The sequence below is a fragment of the Hetaerina americana genome, unplaced genomic scaffold, assembly GCF_022747635.1.
Source record: "Hetaerina americana unplaced genomic scaffold, ioHetAmer1.1.p SCAF_12, whole genome shotgun sequence".
Classification (NCBI taxonomy): Eukaryota; Metazoa; Arthropoda; class Insecta; order Odonata; family Calopterygidae; genus Hetaerina; species Hetaerina americana.
The window spans coordinates 32,381,507-32,399,757 of record NW_027286292.1 but is presented as its reverse complement, the minus strand read 5'-3'; the positions used below and the strand labels follow the sequence as shown (position 1 = coordinate 32,399,757).

The 18,251-nt window shown below is 40.6% G+C and overlaps 1 protein-coding gene across 5 annotated transcripts in view; it reads left to right on the top strand.

Moving 5' to 3' along the window:
• Ssdp (Sequence-specific single-stranded DNA-binding protein) overlaps positions 1–18,251 on the top strand; it is a 155,624-nt gene that overhangs the window by 69,241 nt on the left and 68,132 nt on the right. For all 5 annotated transcript variants that reach the window (XM_071582872.1, XM_071582873.1, XM_071582871.1 and 2 more), the window contains exons 6-7: positions 4,277–4,363; positions 16,817–16,915. In XM_071582872.1, coding sequence (XP_071438973.1) covers positions 4,277–4,363; positions 16,817–16,915 — 186 coding nt within the window. The remainder of the gene's footprint in view (positions 1–4,276; positions 4,364–16,816; positions 16,916–18,251) is intronic.

Below are 18,251 nucleotides of genomic sequence, written 5' to 3'. Positions count from 1 at the left end.
TCGATTCGAATCTATTCCCAATTGGGAGACGTCTGCTTTCATTTTCTCCCCGAAGTGAGTGAATCTGACCGCGACAGGCTTCCGCCCACCTTTCGAATCGACGAGGATGTGCCAGTGAATGATTAACCTTTAAAGGTCTTAATGGTTCAAGGCATCCTAACAATTTCGATCCGCGTGTTTCTACAACGCACACCTAACCATCTGTCGTCACACGCCCTACCATCCGCCTCGTCATTGACACATTTTACTTTTCCGCATAACAATTCTCTGCTGCCCAATGGCCAATTAATCCTGTTTACGGTTTGGTACCCGGAACGTCTCTTGCAACCATCGGCATGATGCCTCCCCACGTTGAATCGGCAGCTCTGTTAATTTTTTTGGCGCATGGTAGCACGCGATATGGCCACTTGATGCGCAATGTAGAGATGGAAATGGCATCATTTTCGCCAATAATAGGAAGTTAGGGGATGTAAAGTCCATGATTAAGAGTAATCGCTGGAGCTTATGCAGTAGTTATTTATTTCTTCAGTATATAAATCGTGGAGATAGGCACGTCCATGGTTTCTTCTTGTTTTGACCCTATTATAACTAGAAAAAAAATAGCAAAGAGTGATTTAAAACAGTACTTCATTTGCCTTATGGGAGGAAATCGCTTGAAATGACCCAGTTTTGTTAAGTGATCACAACCTAATTTTAGCTTCGTAATAGTAAGAAAGATGGTTCAGTCTGTTAACACGAGAAGGAAAAAAGTGATGAAAGCAAAACAATGAAACCCTCCGAGTTCCTGAATAACGCCCTCTTAGGCAACTTTTTGGTAGCACGCCTAAAAAGTGGTGTGAAAGAGGCAGCTTCTTTGGAAATCATTTGTATCCGGAAACAAGCGCAGGTGTATAAGAAATCGTGCCAAGTTTCGGAAGCAATAACAAAGAATTTCAAAGTATATAAGTCAAGCTGAACACCCATTACAGCAGTGGCATTTAAGGCGATTCCCGCGTCATCGACTCGTTTTACTTGTAACTTCCCGGATATATTTGTGGTTTATGCACGTTGCAGAGAGTAATTATGGTGGTAATTCATCATAGTTATTTATGTACGTGTGGAGATGAGTGTTTCGCTCCCGGAAATTGAATATACTACCTTGATCAAATATTTCCCGGAATTTATTCAGAAAATTAAAAATACAAGTTTATTCATGTAAATCTATATTGTCCCCTTCAAAGTAATCCCCATCGACTGCAACACACTTATGCCAGCGCTTGATCCAATCCTCGAAACATTTTTTATATTCGGTTTTCGGTATGTCCATCAGTGCTTCCTGCGATTTTTCCATTACTTCCTCTCGGCTGCTAAAACGCGTTCCCCGTAATGGTTTTTTAACTCGATTGAACAGAAAGAAGTCACAGGGAGCCAAATCAGGTGAATTCGGTGGCTGTTGGATGGTATTTGTTGCATTTTTCGTCAAAAAATTACGAATAATGATAGCACTGTGCGACGGTGCGTTATCATTGTGCAAAATCCACGAGTTTTCTGCCCACATTTCTGGTCTCTTTCGGCGAATTGCTTCACGCAAACGTCTCATAACGCGCAAATAATACTCTTTGTTTACTGTCTGGCCTTCTGGCAAAAATTCATGATGCACTACACCGTTGTAATCCATGAAAACCGTCAGCATTGCCTTCTTTTTTGACTGAAAACGACGTGGTTTTTTTGGTCTCGGCTCATTTGGTGAACGCCATTCACTTGCCTGATGTCTGGATTGCGTGTCGTACTCATAAACCCACGTCTCGTCTCCAGTAATGATCTTTTTGATGAATGTGGGATCGGATTCAGCCTCGCAAATCATGTCTTTTGCGACGTCAACACGGTCTCTTTTTTGCATGAAATTGAGGTCTTTTGGCACCAACTTTGCTGCTACACGACGGAAACCCAAATCATTAACCACAATGTCTTGGGCGGATCCATAGGCAATGTTCAAGTCCTCCGCTATTTCTCTGATGGTTAATTTGCGGTTATTGGCCAACATTTCTTTTACTTTATCAATTTTTTCACCGACTTTCGATGTCGATGGTCTGCCACTGCGTTCATCATCTTCGATTGACTCACGACCACTTCTGAACCGCTCGTGCCACTGGTAAACGACCGTTTTTTTTAGAGAATCGTTGCCGAAACACTTTTCCAACATTTCCAACGTCCGTGCGCCACTAAATCCGTTTTTTACGCAAAATTTAATACAAGTTCGTTGTTGCAAATTTAAATCCATTTCTGCAATTGTAAAAAATCGCCAACACACACAGAGATAGATGTACTCTTGGCTACGTAACTTTTGAAAATGTCAAGTTATGACACTAAGATTTAAAGGGAATATCAACAACAGATGTACCAATTTACCAAAAAAAACAGAACTCAAATCGGAACGATGGGAGCGCCACACGGTGGTTATTCCGGGAACTTTTTGATCAAGGTAGTAATTCTTCAACGAAGGTTCAGTATAATGTAACCTAATGAGGAATATCATTGGTGTTCGTGGAAGTGTAGGGAAATGCTTGAAATTTGACCACCATTTAGGTTCATCAAAACCACCCTTTGCCTCGTTTTGCCGGACTTAGCCACCTCAAAGAAAACATGGCTATTTATGTAGCTCTATAGTGAAGCCCGAGAGATTGAAACACGAGAATAGCCAGTTTAGGGATAAAGTTGCAGTCTGAAATATGGTATGCGAATGGTGGTGCAGTGCTGACATGTGATTGGCATTATTTTCTTTCATTCCTAATTACACAGTGATGGAATTTCCCACACTTTACTTTACACCGCCCAGAGTATCTATGTCCCCTGGTTAAGAAGCCATTTTATGGGGGAATGCCGATCCTGAACGAATCCTGAAAGGACCAGAGAATCAAACGTAGCCTTATTCAATGGATTTACATTAACTTTTGTGTTAATTCTCACTCCTAGATATGAGCTACGAGAATTAACTCTGGACAGTACAGTGGACCTTTTCCTGATTAGTTTTTTTGTCTTAAAGGCTCTGCCTTTTTACTGTTGAATGATTAATTTTAAGCAATTTGTATCCTTCGTACCATCCCGGTCAAGGCGAATGATTATTATACTTTGAAAGTGTTGCAGTTTGTATCATATTTGATGTATTTATTTGCTTCGTTAAATAACTTTTGTTAAATCTCCATTTTGGATTTTGCAACACTTATACTAACTACCCTGATATATGAACATTTATGAAACACACTGTTGAGTCACCCCCGTCTATCAACGTTCTCCTGTAATCTACGCTGTATATAATTGAAACGATTTCGATGTCTTCTATTTTCTGGAGTCTTCCGTCTCATGATGTGTTTCTCAACCCTTAAACCATGTGATCCTTAAGCGTTTTCTCATTTGTTCCTACAATCTTCGTGTCATCAACGTATCTTCCAAATTGCAATCAAATGACGAAATAATGGCGAAAGGGACCATGCAACTTATAAGAATATTCAATTTTAAATTCCTGGACTCCAATATTGTGTGGAAAGCATACTTACAGTGGAATTGATATATTTTCAAATTTGGTCTGGTGTAATCTAAAAAATTCTTTTTATTCCGTAAATGAAATGTTATTATATCCGCAGCATCTCTGGTTTTCTACGAGAAAATTAATAACCGTATAGTACTGGGCGATAGAGGCAGAGTAGACGGCTGTAACTCGGTGATTCTGTATCAGCTTCTCGAAGCTCCTAGCTTGTTGCAACCTTTTAGGTTTTTATTTTGCATGTATTTGATTTAGCTATCTGGGAATTAAGTCAATATGAATTAAGCTATACAGTGGTGCTGATAGGATTTCGATCTTATCAGGGGGAGTAAAAAATGAAGCATTGCAAAGAATAGTATATTATGCCAAAAACCATAAGTTAAATAACATGTACTGTTAATAAACTGACCATTTCGATGCAGTTAGAAGTAACAATTTATTGGGAAACAATGCAATCTAGTGAGGGCTATCGTGTCATTAGCTGGCTGTAGTCCCACTGACTTCCCTCGTTAAGAAGTGCTTATTTAGATGTTTCATTCTCATCTTGATGAATTTTATAATTGCATATTAACACTGTTTTAGCAAAGAAGTTAGCATCTTGTATGTACAGCACTTGGGGAATTGTGAAATTACTGTTTGTGTAATATAATTTTGAAGTTACGGGCCACATGTTTCCTTGTGTAAAATTTTCGAGAACATTTTGATGAAATTTGATGAATTGATGTTTGATTGACTCGTCTCTTCTCCTCCCCACAGAATGCTGGACCCGCGCCCAGCCCTCTCGGCCAAATGCCACCTAGTGACGGTATTCCTGGGGGCCCGATGCCACCCGGTTTCTTTCCGGTGAGTACGTTACCCCTGTGTGAAGACGCGAGCCCTTGCACCTTGGTGCTCGCAACCCTCCCCCATTCCCATGTAATCACACCTCACGCAAAAACCCCCCAACGGCGAACCAGCCCTGAAACAGCATGATTGATCAGAATATATGCACCCTCTCCCACTTCCCGGACGATGGCCCCCCGAACAGAAAGACACCGACGCCACCCCGGCATAATCTGTACGAAAGATTTTGCTCTTTACAGAAAATGTACACACTTAGTGATTCACTTATTGATAGTTCTCATGAGCCTGGAGCTAAAGCGGTTTAGGGCCTGGTGACCTCTAGGAGTAACTTAAAATAAAATCCCCGACCCATTATAGTTGGTTGATGCGGATGATTCGCAAAAGCTCGTTTCTATTGTACATTTGCGCGCACTAGTGAAATTTAAAGTACGGGTGGTTAAATTAGTTGTTCTGCCTTTTCTTCGTGCCATTACGGGGACGTAGACCCAGTTGCTCAAGAGATTACCTGGAGACAGATAAGAGGCTTTCTAGTTGACGTTTTCACTAAGTTCTCTATGGGGGATGTATCATAAAAGGGCTTATGCAAGGTGCGGAAAGAGAGGACGAGCATTCCGCCATTAAGTGCTCTACCACAAGCGTGACATTATGCCTTCGAATGCGCCTCATTTCAGAGGTCTGATTACTGTAAATCGCTGTCGGTGATGAGAAAGCAAATGGCTTACATTCTAGAAAAAACTAGTTCATTGTGAGTAAAAATTAAACTACAAATTCGGCGTGATTCGTTTTAGTTTCTTGGTGTTTGCAGGCACTGGTTTATGACTGGCTTTTGCTAATATTGCATACGTTTAAGGTAGATTCTCTTCAATTTCTATCGTGGTGCTCTCTGTTTGCTACTCTACTTCTGCCTCTCATTCGAATAAAAAACCTAAAATATCATATGGATAAAAAATGATTTTGAGAAATAAAACTTCGGATACACTTCAATGGCAAAAATTCGATGAGAGTATTGTTTATAGCAATAGGTAGATATTTTTTTCACCGTGCTTCGCATACTTCTTGGAGTTTTATATTCAAAGTCGTCGACGAATTGCAGTAAAATTGTAGCAGAACGGAAGACGGTAAATATTTCTTCCATGTTTGACTTTCTTGGACATAAGTTAAGATAACGAAGTTAAAAAATTAGACTGATGGATGGCCCTGTGCTTCGTCCTCAAAATTGCTGATGCCTTCATTTTCAAGAGCCATGGGGCCTAGTTTATATTTAACGAACAATAGTTGATTTCTCTCTGCGGCTACAACTTGGTTTTCATTGTAACACAACGAAGGGATTATTTTTAGAGCGATGCAGTGATTGAGTGAGCATTTGGTGGTCAGCTTTTGCCCTAAATAGTGTTACAACGGGCGACCCAGAGATATCCGTGAATGAATAAAATCCGATCATCAGGTGTAAATGACACTTCAAACTTCGCGCTTGATTTTAAACGTTCCAATCCTGTCTGCATTCGAAGAGCTAACCTTATGATCATGGGTATTGAAATGATTGCCTCACTCATAAGCTAGTCCCAATGTCATTAGTGAATACAAAAGAAAGTCAACTGGGTTCTTAGTTAAGTTTCGTGAGGTTATGTTCAATGTCGCTAAACTATGTAGAATTCCTTTAAATTCATCATTAAAATATTTCGGTTATTTTATGCGGGTGCTTTGAGTGTGTAATCCAAATGATGAGTGCATCGGTCGTTCTCTTTCTATGGGAGCGAGCCGCTACTCGAACTAGGACGATCCCGACTTCCGTCTTGCATACCGTGGTAATGCATCATCCTGTCATTAGTACGGATACAATTCAACGAAGCTCTTGCTTGGTGTCTGTAAATGGTATTCTGTTATGTCGGCATATTGATGATTCAATGAAATATGTGAAATTATAATGGTATATCGTGAACGCTCGTAAACATGTTTATCCTCAGTCAGTCATTGAAAAGAAATTTGACTTTAAAGGGTGTGAGGCTTGTAGGATCGCAGCTTTTCATTCTCCTTGTCGACAATGAGCCGCGATGATTGAGGAAGGAGCGGAAACAGCGGACTTAATAAGGTGTGCGGACGTTCAAAAAAGAAAGTAGAAGTCGGAAGTGTTATATTTGGGTTTCTTCAGGAATTAAATAAGTGTTATCCCAGTTTGAAATGTCATTAACGTAAGTCACGACTCAATTAACAGGGATCGAGTAAGTTTTTTGGGCAGGGTTATGTGAAGGTGGTGTGTGGAGCGGTGTCCGCATTGGAGAATTCGAAAATTAAGGTAAGAAATCTGGTGATCATGTAGGTTCATCAGCTACTTGCACCTAGCCTTTCGCGATGCCATCTGAAGCACAATTGGCGATCGGTTTCCAGGCTTGATACAACTTGCAACTCCACACACATGCACATTAATAAGTACAAACATTTCTTATGTAGGGATAGTACAATTTTTTGGAGGGAAGTCGATGGAGTAAAGTCATCGTGAAAATTTCCTTTACCCATGCCGTCCCATTGAAAATATTGATGGGTTGGATTTCTGTCAGTCAACGAGACCACAAAAGACGGTCTCGCAGAGCTCCCCATTCTGGTAAGTCTGTCGTCGATGCTTTATTGCATAAACGATTGAACTTTCTTTCACTTGAGACGACGGCTAGATTGAACACTCCAGCGAAATGGAAGCGGCGCGACGGGACAGCATCAACGGGTCTTAAATAAGAGCGTGAGAACATTTAAGAGATTTTGCTCAAGTTTAATGATCGAGCTGTGGCTGTCCCCCTGCCTCTGCATTGCGAATAGTGCTATTCAGTTCGTATTCATTTGTGGTTGGCGTGTATACTTCATTCACACCAAGATGAGATCGGACATCTTCTCTCAGGGTGGGCGGTTGTTCCCTAAATACGCTCCTACATTTTAGGAAGATTTTTGTTTTAATGTTAAAGGGTGTAGCCATATATTTTGAGAATTATCCAGGTGCCAGAAGTTAATCAGGTGACCAAAGTTTGAAGGAAATGGATGATTATATCATGTATCATTTGAGATTAGGTGATATCCTTCTTCTAGAGAGATCGGGGAAACCATTCCCTCCGAAATATGAGTGGTCGTTGCTCAAATAAAAAGAGGGTGTTTTCCGACCTATTATTCTCGTGAACATACTCTACTGTATTCGACGTCAAAAATGTCGTTTTTCGTGTACGCTAGGAAGAGCATTTAGGCTGTGGAAGGAAGAAAGAACTTTTTTAATTCTGAAGCAGCACAACTAAGGAGAAAAGTTTGGTAACAAAGGTAATGACATCGTAAATCTAACTTATATATTAAAAAACGATTCAAGAAACATTTGTCGCCGAGTTACGGGCAGTTGGTAATCGTACGAAGTCTTGCTCGCATGGGAAGTATCAAGGTGATGCATTATACATCGTCTAACAGCCCGCGCTGTGATATAATCAATAGGTCATCGCCACATGGCGATCGAAGTGGTTGTAATATTTTAAAAGAATGCATTAGGAGGATGAAAGGTCATTGTCTTGTTTGCGGTGTAGTGTCGCACTATTCTAGTTTGTCTGGTTTAAGTTCTATACTTATTCATTATATAGAAACTGTCGCCGGGAAAGGCACGCTTTTTCGTGTACGGGATGAACTGCTAGGATATTATTTCACCTGTTTCTTGTTTATTGCTATCATTTTTAAAAATGCATAATGATTATGAATGACTGATCGTAATTTTTCATTATGTTCGACTTACACCACATCGCGCCTGAAGCTACGCAATTCGTGCATAATGATTGATGAAAACTGGAAAATTTATGAAAATTGTTTTGAAAAAATTATTATGAGTAGTAAAAATATTATTACGTCAATATGCATATAAAATATTGCATAATAAGTTTGGTGCAATATACTGCAGCATAACTTCGACCGCTGTGAATTAGATGATCATCCTGTATTTTCAAATATATTTGTTTATTAATATTGTTTTTGCGAAATGGGGATTTCAAATTGGGTAGTTGACATCTTTTTTTTAAGCTTGATGACTTAAAAGAACATTTCTTTCATCCTTGGGTGAATTTGTAGGGGAGTATCCAACAGAAAATTACCAAACAAATTGCTTTCTGTGGCCTTTTATCATATCAACTTAGGCAAACCAGTTGTTCGCAGCTAATGAAGGTGCTCCACAAATTGATGTTTGGGCAGGTTTGGATTGTGGGATAGGAAAAGAATACACGAAAGTAACACGAAGTTGGACATGAGTTTGTGAGACTAGGGTTCAATTGCATTTATACTTTTGGATCTTCAACGTTTACAATGTTCGCCGGAATATCAAATGAGGGTAATTTGATTACAACTATTGATCCGTTTGGCTCTCTGAAACTCTCATTGTACTCCAGCTCACCAGAGTTGTCTTAATGTTAGGAAACGAGATTATTTTCTAGCTTAGTCTAAAGCCTTGTTTACACGAAGCGATGGCATCGCTAATGTTTGGCTCTTTTCACAGGTGGGGGTTGTCTACTTTGCGTAAATGGGAGAAGCGATGTAAGTCGAGCATTTTGAACTTGCATCGCGAAAGATCCGGCGATGATTTATCCTGTCATGTTAAGTGGACAGCGAGTGAGTAATATCTCTCGTAGGTTCGCATCGTATGGTAATTGGTAGGGGAAAGATTTTCAGTAGCCACTGGTGACTTATGTAATAACTTCAGTGTATTCACTCGCCATTCGCCGTATCCCTAGCGATTATATTGTACTGTGGAAAAGTGGAGGGGCGCATCCATCGCTCCGCGCAAACAAAACTCAAGCATCGTATTCTTAGTGGCTCGACCCCCCTCTCATGAAGTGACTCCCAGGAAACATTATTATTTTGCATAATGCTTTTTGTGCTTATCAGGTGCCGTCGACTTATCAGCATTCGAGATTACTGGAGACTCGAGAGAGAGCGTCTAACCCTGCGGAGTGGTTTCCGACATTATTATTGTGCGCTGTTTTTTCCAAAATAGCGTAATTTGGTGTTGATGTGATTTGTTCTTGGAAGCCGTAGCCGAGGCAACGACAGTTATAATACATCGGCCAATACCTAATACTAGGCTCTCTTCTCCAATGCGTTGCGCTATTGTAGATCAGAGTCACCCTCGTGTTCATAACGTACCAGGCGTTCGGGAAATCGCAATAATTAGTTTGAAGAGGAGGTTACTGACGTCGCGGGAGGAATTCCCTAGCTAGGAAATCCTCGATGGGATTGGCCGAGTTAATTTGCCTCAATTATTAATGGTAGGATTAAATTTATTGTTTATAAGTGCTACCAGCAAATAGAATAGCTACGATACTCCCTGTCCATTTTTATTTTGTGTATTGCATCGTTTTAAAAATACCATGATATCATAGCTCAGCACTAGACAGCACGAGACTTAATGCGAGGTGTAATGACAGTTAATGTTTTGGGAGCCTGATATTTATTATTAATGAATATATACGTGGTTTTGAATTTGCGCTCAATCAAACCCGCGTGTTTAGGATTTGGTTGTTAAGACTGAAGGAAAGGGTTAATGAAGTGAGCTTCAGATATTATGTATTCATAATTTTAAACTTGAACATACGATTACTATATGTAATCAATTGAAGTCAGTTTCATTTTTTGGAAATTGGAATGCGAAGCCGATGCGACTGGGTTGAGAGTTTAATTAGGTTTTCGTTTCACTGAAAGTATCGGAAATTTTTGTGTGTAATCAGTTAAAATAATCTCCATAATGCACCCGTTCCTTATTAAAATTTAAATTTGACATTTTTCTCCGTTCCTTACCGTGCCAAATTTAGTGTCTCACGAAGTTCTATTTATCTGAAATCTCATCTTTAAGAATTTTTGGATGTATCTATGGGAAGGGATTTGAACCGGACCGGAACCCTCCGGTCAGCATCCGAACACACTACCCCTGGGCCAAGATGCCGCACCCGAGGAGATATTATCCCGATATTTGACTTCACTTTCCCTTGTGGATGAGTGATGATGGAGCGTGCTACAAGTTGCCGATATTTCTTTAATTTGTCACTATCAGAGCGAGAGATATCGAGCAAACTGCCTAGCCCCCCTCCTAGACTTAATAATCAATGAGAAATCTGAAAGTTTCGCACCCCATTTCAGTGTAATGACATGCATTATTTTTTTCCATTATCCAAATCACACGCTTGAGTATTATTTATTTAACATGTACGAATGCATTTCATCGCCGCAGTTTTAAATAGATCGGGTTCCAAGAGAGCCTTAATCCCATTTCTCGTAATTTAAAGCACCAGGATATCTAGTCATTCGAAATTTAACTAATACCAATCGCTTTCGAATAGAAAAGTAAGAGTATCATTTTAAGTGAGTAAGTTACTGAAATTGGAATTTGTTAGTATTTGTAGTTCTTGCAAGCATGGTTTTCTTCTTAATATTTGATCTAACTCCCAGTGGAAGAATGCTGAATGCGACTGAGCTGAAATATTGGATCTGACATCGCATTTTTGTTAACTATTCGCCGGTGACAATATGTTTCAGAAGAGATTTCTTTGCCAAAATCATTGGCACAAATAGCCGTAAGAAAGTCTTGGAATGGAGTTGGAAACGCAGAGATATCATTATAATATAGAGAATCAAAGATGATCGTTAAAATGAGTGAAAAAGTATTATTCATCTATGTTCGTCATTTTCAAGTCTGAAATTTTTTATTTCTTCATCTCCTCTAATGAACTAATACATCATCAGCTTTTGGCATTGACATCCAACACAGAGTTAAGACACGAAAATAAGTGATCAACCGGGGACTTACACAGTTTGGCGGTCGTGCTAAAATTTTGTTAGTTTCCATGCTGTATTTAATCGCTTTGGGGCTATATGTTCGACGGGACGGCAATTCAAACCACCCTCTGCACGAATATAAATTTTCGGCTGGTTACACTAGGGATGCCGGAACTTAAACTAACTCTATTAATGAGAGTCGATTTTGTTGCGTGAGTTTGATAATAATATTTGTAATTTAATTCAATGTTTAGTTGCCTCGAAGGACTGAGTGGTAATGTTAGAATATGCATCATGACACTGGGTAGGAGTCGTTTGGGATTTTTTCTCTCTTTCGTTTATGTTTTGTTGATGTCGAAATAGTTACGGAAATATATTCTTCTGGGTAATGCTTTAAGGAACTGCTGTTTGTGAAATCAACAGTGAAAACGCACGTGTGATCGTTGCCGGTTTTTTTTAAATTCGTACCCTATGCTTTACCGTTTGCGTTTTTAAAAATTCTTCGTGTCATTGCCTCATGGGGTAGATACCTCGTCAAGGCGTCTTGTACAACGAATAAGGGAAGCTACTCCACTGGTGGAAGATGAGTTGAGGACATTTAATTAAGCTGTTTAACTTCTTGAAATATTTAAAGGCGCAAGATGTTTTCCTTTTCTAGTGTTAGTGATTGGATACGAGCAAGTTGTATGGTTTTATCTCATTGGCAAATGTGCATTGTGAGCGTACTCGTGGTTCTGAGATGCTCCTGATCCATTTCGAGGGGGCAGGGGGAATTGTTAGTGTTTCCGTCGTGCATGTCCTCGCCCTCTCATCTGTGAGAGATCCTCGCGCCGGCCTGGCGACAGTTTGCAGCGAACAGGTTCGAAGCACCTCGCCCGCCACCCTTCTGCCACGGTTCTGTGTTCCATCAATCCCACCCCGGCATCACTGATCAAGTACCTCACGTCACTCTATCGTTTGCTTTTAAATGGCGTTTAATTTAAAATAACCCTTGTTCCCGAGCCCCTCGATCCATCACCTCCAAACATTGTTTATTAATTTTTCCTCCCATGTGCAGCTTTTCCCTGTGACCGCATAGCTCCAGATGCTTGTGTGTTGACTCACCTTTCCAATTAATGTGTGATCATGGTACCTCCTACACCTTGAAGAATGCTCTCTTCCTGTGTATATTTTACCGTTTAGACTGGACCATTCGCTGTAACCCCATCCTCATCTTGTCACCCATCACGGGGTTCCTACTTGTTATCAATGTTTTTTTAGCATTAAGCATGTTTGGTAAATATATACTTTTTGCTTATTTTCCATCCTAATGCCTTTTCCGTAGTCTTTATTTCTTCTAAGTAGTGACACTTTGGTGGTTTTATTTATTGATTATTTTTAATGTTACTAATTTGGATAGACTAATGAACTACACTAGAAATGGTCATTCATCCTGTACCGTGTGCATGTGTGCCAAAAGGAAGATTGTTACAGTTGTCATGAAGCTTGGAAACGGGCCCATATAATCTTAATTGTTGTATACACGTATTTATTAGATTTCAGTTATTGGAGGTGTAATGGGAGCTGCAATTTTCTCTTGCTCGCAAACATTTCTGAGCTACTTAAATAAATTTTAATAACAGTTTTATGGGCACATAGTTTCTCCAAACAAATTTTGAGTTTTTCTACCTTTATAATGCCTATAAATGTTTTTTATCGTAGTGATTTGGCTTCAATGGCGAACATTGAATTGTCTTTTAATTGATTCATTTAAGTAAATCAACTGATTTATCAAATAGGTAAAAGTCAGTCCAGTAGCTCTAGAATTGGATTTAATTTATTGAAGTTGTCAATGCCTGGATCTATAAAACGGGCCAATTATTACATTTTGGCGAAATTTGATTTGGGTCCGACCAAAATCATGTGCCGAATTGATTGTGACTCCAAAAAATGCATTCTGTGCATAAGATACTCCTGATTAACATTTTCTGGGCGAAATCACATGGGATTGCGTCTTGATTGTTAAACTTTGTGTTCTGGCTAAATTAGGTAATTGGCTCATTATTTTAGTGCATTTAAATTGATAGCGTTCATTGTTACTTTATATTCGTTCTTTCGAGCATGTTTCTGTCGGGAATAAGCCCAGTGATAATGGTTAATTTAATATTATCCATTTTTTCTTTGCTACTCTGATTTCAGTTGCAACATGCATTCCATCTGTTGACTTTTATCATTTACAAACATTGCACGAGTATCTACTCAGTTAACATCCTGTTTCATTGATATTTTAAAAAATGCTTTTCTGCTTCCTTCAACTTGTTTTTTTATTGTGATCAGAATTTCCTCCCTAGCACTGAGAGTGCCATGTATTAAAAAATAATTTTTTTTTCTTGCTTTAGTTTCGAATGCTTATTACGTGATGTCATTTAATTTATCCCAATGTATTCTTAGCTTTTCTGCTTAATTACTTATGAGTGAAGAAGTCCGCTTTTTATATAATCATGAATAACCTTTTTTCGGAGCTTCTAATCTCTAATTCGACCTAAGCCTTTTATGTATACCTTATTGTTCTGTATAATTTCTTTTATTTTCCATTAATTTAGTATTATTGTTAAATTTTAATTTATGACTTGTTACCCTAGCATAATGCACTGGTACATGGTTCTTCTTTGTCCCATCTCCTCTCCAAATATTATCTGTCGTGTTTTCCATGTATAAGAATTCCAGGGTCACAAATTTATAGATGGACATGAAAAAGGAAAACTATTTTTTTCATACAAGTGGATTGATATAATAATAATGATATACGTTTCAGAGTTACCATTTCATCTAGGGTATTTAGAAGTGTCTTTCGGAAGTATTCGTACTTTTTACAGTCGTAGATTATTCCGTAAATTTTAGTTTTGGGGAAACTGTATATTGCCCATGGAGTGGCTATTTCACTTAATTACCAATTTCCTTAGTTATTATTATCTTTTTAAGCCTTTGTCATAGTTCTAAATCATAATTTGTTAAAATACCTTTATTACCAATCGAGACACTTCCTTTTCCCTCAAACCATAGCTATCCTTCTGACCTCAAGTAATTGCATATCCTTGACAATTGTGAATCACTACATTTTCCTCTCAAAACTGTTACAGGGTATGATGATCCCGCCCCTATATTGTAAATTATTATTCTATTTAATCTTGACGGTTGTTTTCTACAGTTCGCTTCTCCATTCATTTCTGAATCCTGCGAATTTCCCTGTGTATGATAATGCTATCTATTCTACACATTCTACTCCGTAGTTGGAACTTGGCGGAAGATGGAGTCGGAGTGATGTGCAGTCACTGAAAAAAATTGGAAGTAGCATTGCCGAGAAACAGTGCTATCCTAAGAAAAGCTTCATCTCAAGACTCCCCAAGTTCGAATAATGGAGATAATATTGCATGCACTACTCGCCGCAAAACTCGGTTGGCAAGATGAAAAGAAATCACTTGGTAATACTGCTCTGATGTAGTGATGATAAAATGTTCGGAAACGTCTTTTTGCGCCTCATGCCATTCCTCCACGTAATTTCGCAGCCTCAGTATGGGTTTTAACCATGTGTCACAAGATTCGGTGACAAGTCGGCATTTGAAAAATAGCCGCGGGAACCCGTGGCGCTACTGGCTCACAGAAAGGATGAATACCGAAGCATGAGGGTTTCTGAAATTAAGTAAACGTTATTTCTTCTCGCTTGCCAACTGATTCCTGCGTCGCACTTGATGTAACTCTAGCCTTGGATCGCTTTGTATGTGTGCCCTCTCATTGGAATATCTCTATCATTTATTCCGGCTCTTTCAATCATCTCCCATTGCTTCCCCCTCTCCCGCTCTATACTTCTCTCTCTCCCCCCTTCTTCCCAACATTTTTATCCATTTTCATCCATTTCCGCTGTCGGGGGGACCGTTTAGCTTGGTGGTCAGCGTGCAGGATTTCTTCCTGTTCGGAACGGGGGGGCATTTCGCTATTAGGAAAAAAATTAATTTCTTTCTTTCGACTCTGCCTTCTACATTGTGAAGGCCCTTAATTTAGAATTGAAGCCGTGCGACCTTAAAGTGCACTTCCGCAATTGTAGGCTAATGCCGGTGCCGGGTTTCCTCTTTCCATATTTTCTACACCTTCCTCTTGTGCACCAATGACTGTAAATGTGGAGTCCATATATATTTCCGTAATCCTGTCTCTTCCCAATTCCTTGTGATTAGAAAAAATTCTTCGAAAACAGTTTGTGCCCTCGTCGAAGAGCTGGAAAAAGCCCTGGGAAAGTAATTAGGGTGAAACAGGAGATATAACTCTCTCCTAGAGTTTCATTTTTGACTAGTTTATAAATAGATCTCTTTACCTGCGAACGAAGCACGATGTAAAATGTTGTCCCATCTGCTCGGTAATCTCAATTAATTCATCTGATTAGTCAATAAAATCTTTTGCTAAAATAATGTGGATTTAGTATCTCTAATGGCAAGGTCTTTTGGGTGAAATTCACCCCAAATACCTTGCCATTTCACTCAATGGGCGCAAAGTAATCGCAATAAAGGACGAATAAACCAGCCAGTACGGATACGGCAGCATGTTTTTAGTAGTATTGATGCCAATAGGATTCTCAGAGATCATGCTCTAAAAATGTTTTGGAATATTAAAATCTCGCATTTTTGCATGAGATTGTGTTTCTCTGTTTTTCCCTTCATCATTGTTTTAATTAATATGAAAGTACTCTTGGTTTACGGAAGGCTTTTCGATAGGTCACAATATTCAAGATTGATCATTATTTCCCCAAATACAGATCGATAAGACGAACTGTTTTCGATGAATTGAATGAGTTTTACTCGCAAAATGCCTACCTTTTGAACTTCCATTCCCATTTCCTATATCGACTCTTATTTCCCTAATATTATCCACAGTCCTTACTATTCCATAACTTGTCCTGGCAGCTAGAGTACTGGCTTCCAATCCCGGCAGACTGGGTTCGAATCCCGGTGGTCTTGGATTTTTTCTGTGCTTCCACGATTTGTGCTTGAATTCCACCTGGAGAGTGGGATGGGACATAAACTATGGAACCCCATGGCGCCTTCCGTTAAGAGTAGGCTAACGTCATCGCCTGGGTTTTCTCCACCCTTTTGCTTCTCCCTAAAAATCCCAAAACTAAATCGCTCGCCTATTCCCAATTGGGGAGACTTTCTCAGCTGCCGGCTGCCTCCCCCAGATGACCACCATGCCATGTTTATCCGCCATATTCCTCTCCTCATTTCCTCTCCTGTGTGCTCCCCCTGGCTTTCCAACCCGTTGCCCTGTGTCGCTTCCTCCCCCTTCCCCGAATGCCGGCCCCTCCCGCTCCCATGCCATACCCTCCGATCTTGGACTCGCCACCCATCCTCCCTCACCTCATCCCTCTCCCTCCACCTTCTCCCGTCTCTTTGTCTTTTTCTCCCTTCGCTGGCCCCGCACAAATTGTTAGTTTCCCTGTAAACTGGCATCCGGGGTGGGAGCGTTGTGCTCGAGTTAGAGAAACGGGCTGGACAAAGCGAGGTGGAGGAGGAGGAGTGAGGGAGAGAGGCGTGCGGGGGGCGGGAGACGGGAAAGGGGGAGAGGGGGGAGCTGCTGGAGAACTGGAAGGATATTCCATCATGATCGCCGCCCTCGCTCTTGTGTCTCTCAACTTCTTGCGCTGCTCTGTTCCAGAATTCTACCATGAGGCCGTCCCCGCCGACGCATGCATCTTCTCAGCCGTCCCCACACCCTCAGCCCCCACTCCCGCATAGTCAAATGATGCCCAACCAGGTGAGTGTCCACCCAGTGTCTCTCTCTCTCTCTCTGTCTGCCACTGTCGTCTTTTCATCGACTGCATGTAACCCTTACTTTCCCCCCACCCGTCACCACCCATCACCAGCCATCTTCCTTCCTGCCGCGTTCCCCTCGTACCGTATATGCCGGCCGACGTGAAATGTCTTCGACGGGTTCCCACTCGTTTGGGTGGCCAATGAAGGTTTTCTCCAGGAACCGGGGGTGTATAGGAGACTTGCCCGTTGCAGAATCCAGGATTTTCGAGGGCCGAAAAGTAAACCTAGCGGGTGAATGATGGCACGTCAATGATTGGATGCGTTACCGAGTTCGCCGAATGGAATCCATTCGGAAGTGGTTTCGTTTCAAGTTTTGTTCAGTGGCCCTTACAGTCGGCTCGAGACCGATGGGGTGCGACTATCCTGCCACTCGTTCAACGTGTTTTTGTAAACCAGTTACTCTCCTTTCAGTTGGAAGATAATACTCTGTCATCGCACGGCGGTCGCCTCGTTGATTTTGTTCTTCCGATTCTTCATTTCACGACCTCTTTGGTGAACCTGATATTTTCAGTCGTTGAAATTAGTGGGCTCTCTTTCTCAGTCGTAGAGAAATGGCTGACCGAGAGTTCCCCTATGGCTTGAATGGCTTTTAATCACTAAGGCTCTCCTCTGGCAATGCAGTAAATCTACAGTTAAAATAAAAGTCACTTTTACATCCGTTAGTGATGTAGTTCCTTCGCCTCCCCTTGATTTTTTTTCCCGAGCTCGAGTGTCAGTGCTTTGTCCATAATATAAATTATCATATCAACTGTAACTTGCATGGTGAGTGAATCAGTAATCTGGTAAGTCACGTCAAAGGAACTGCAATGCGTGTTTTAGGCTCGGAAATATACGGTACGTGGTATTCCCTATTTCCTCCATTCTATTGCCCCCTTGTGCATTTCTCCTCCTCTCCTTCGCGGGTGACGGTGGCGGATCTGTAGATTGTTTGCTTTGATATTCCTTCTGTAAGTAAGAATGGGACAGGATGAAACCTCCTGGTGCTGTAGAGGTGTAGGTTGCTGGCGTCCCATGCGTCGAGGTACAAGCCGGGCACCCGGCCGTGAAGAATCGATTCTCATTGCAATTGTTTCGCTTTAAACGCATAAAAATGAAGCTCACAGTAAATGGTATGTCGGGGGATATTTGTTGACGGACCAAGGAAAAATTTCTTCCGTAATCTCCATCGGGGATATCAGGAAATCATTTTCTAGTGTTGGGAGTCGTTGGGATTGCGAGCACGCTCTCCATGGACGATGTTTGGATTGATAATAACTATTTCATGTATGTTGGGTTTC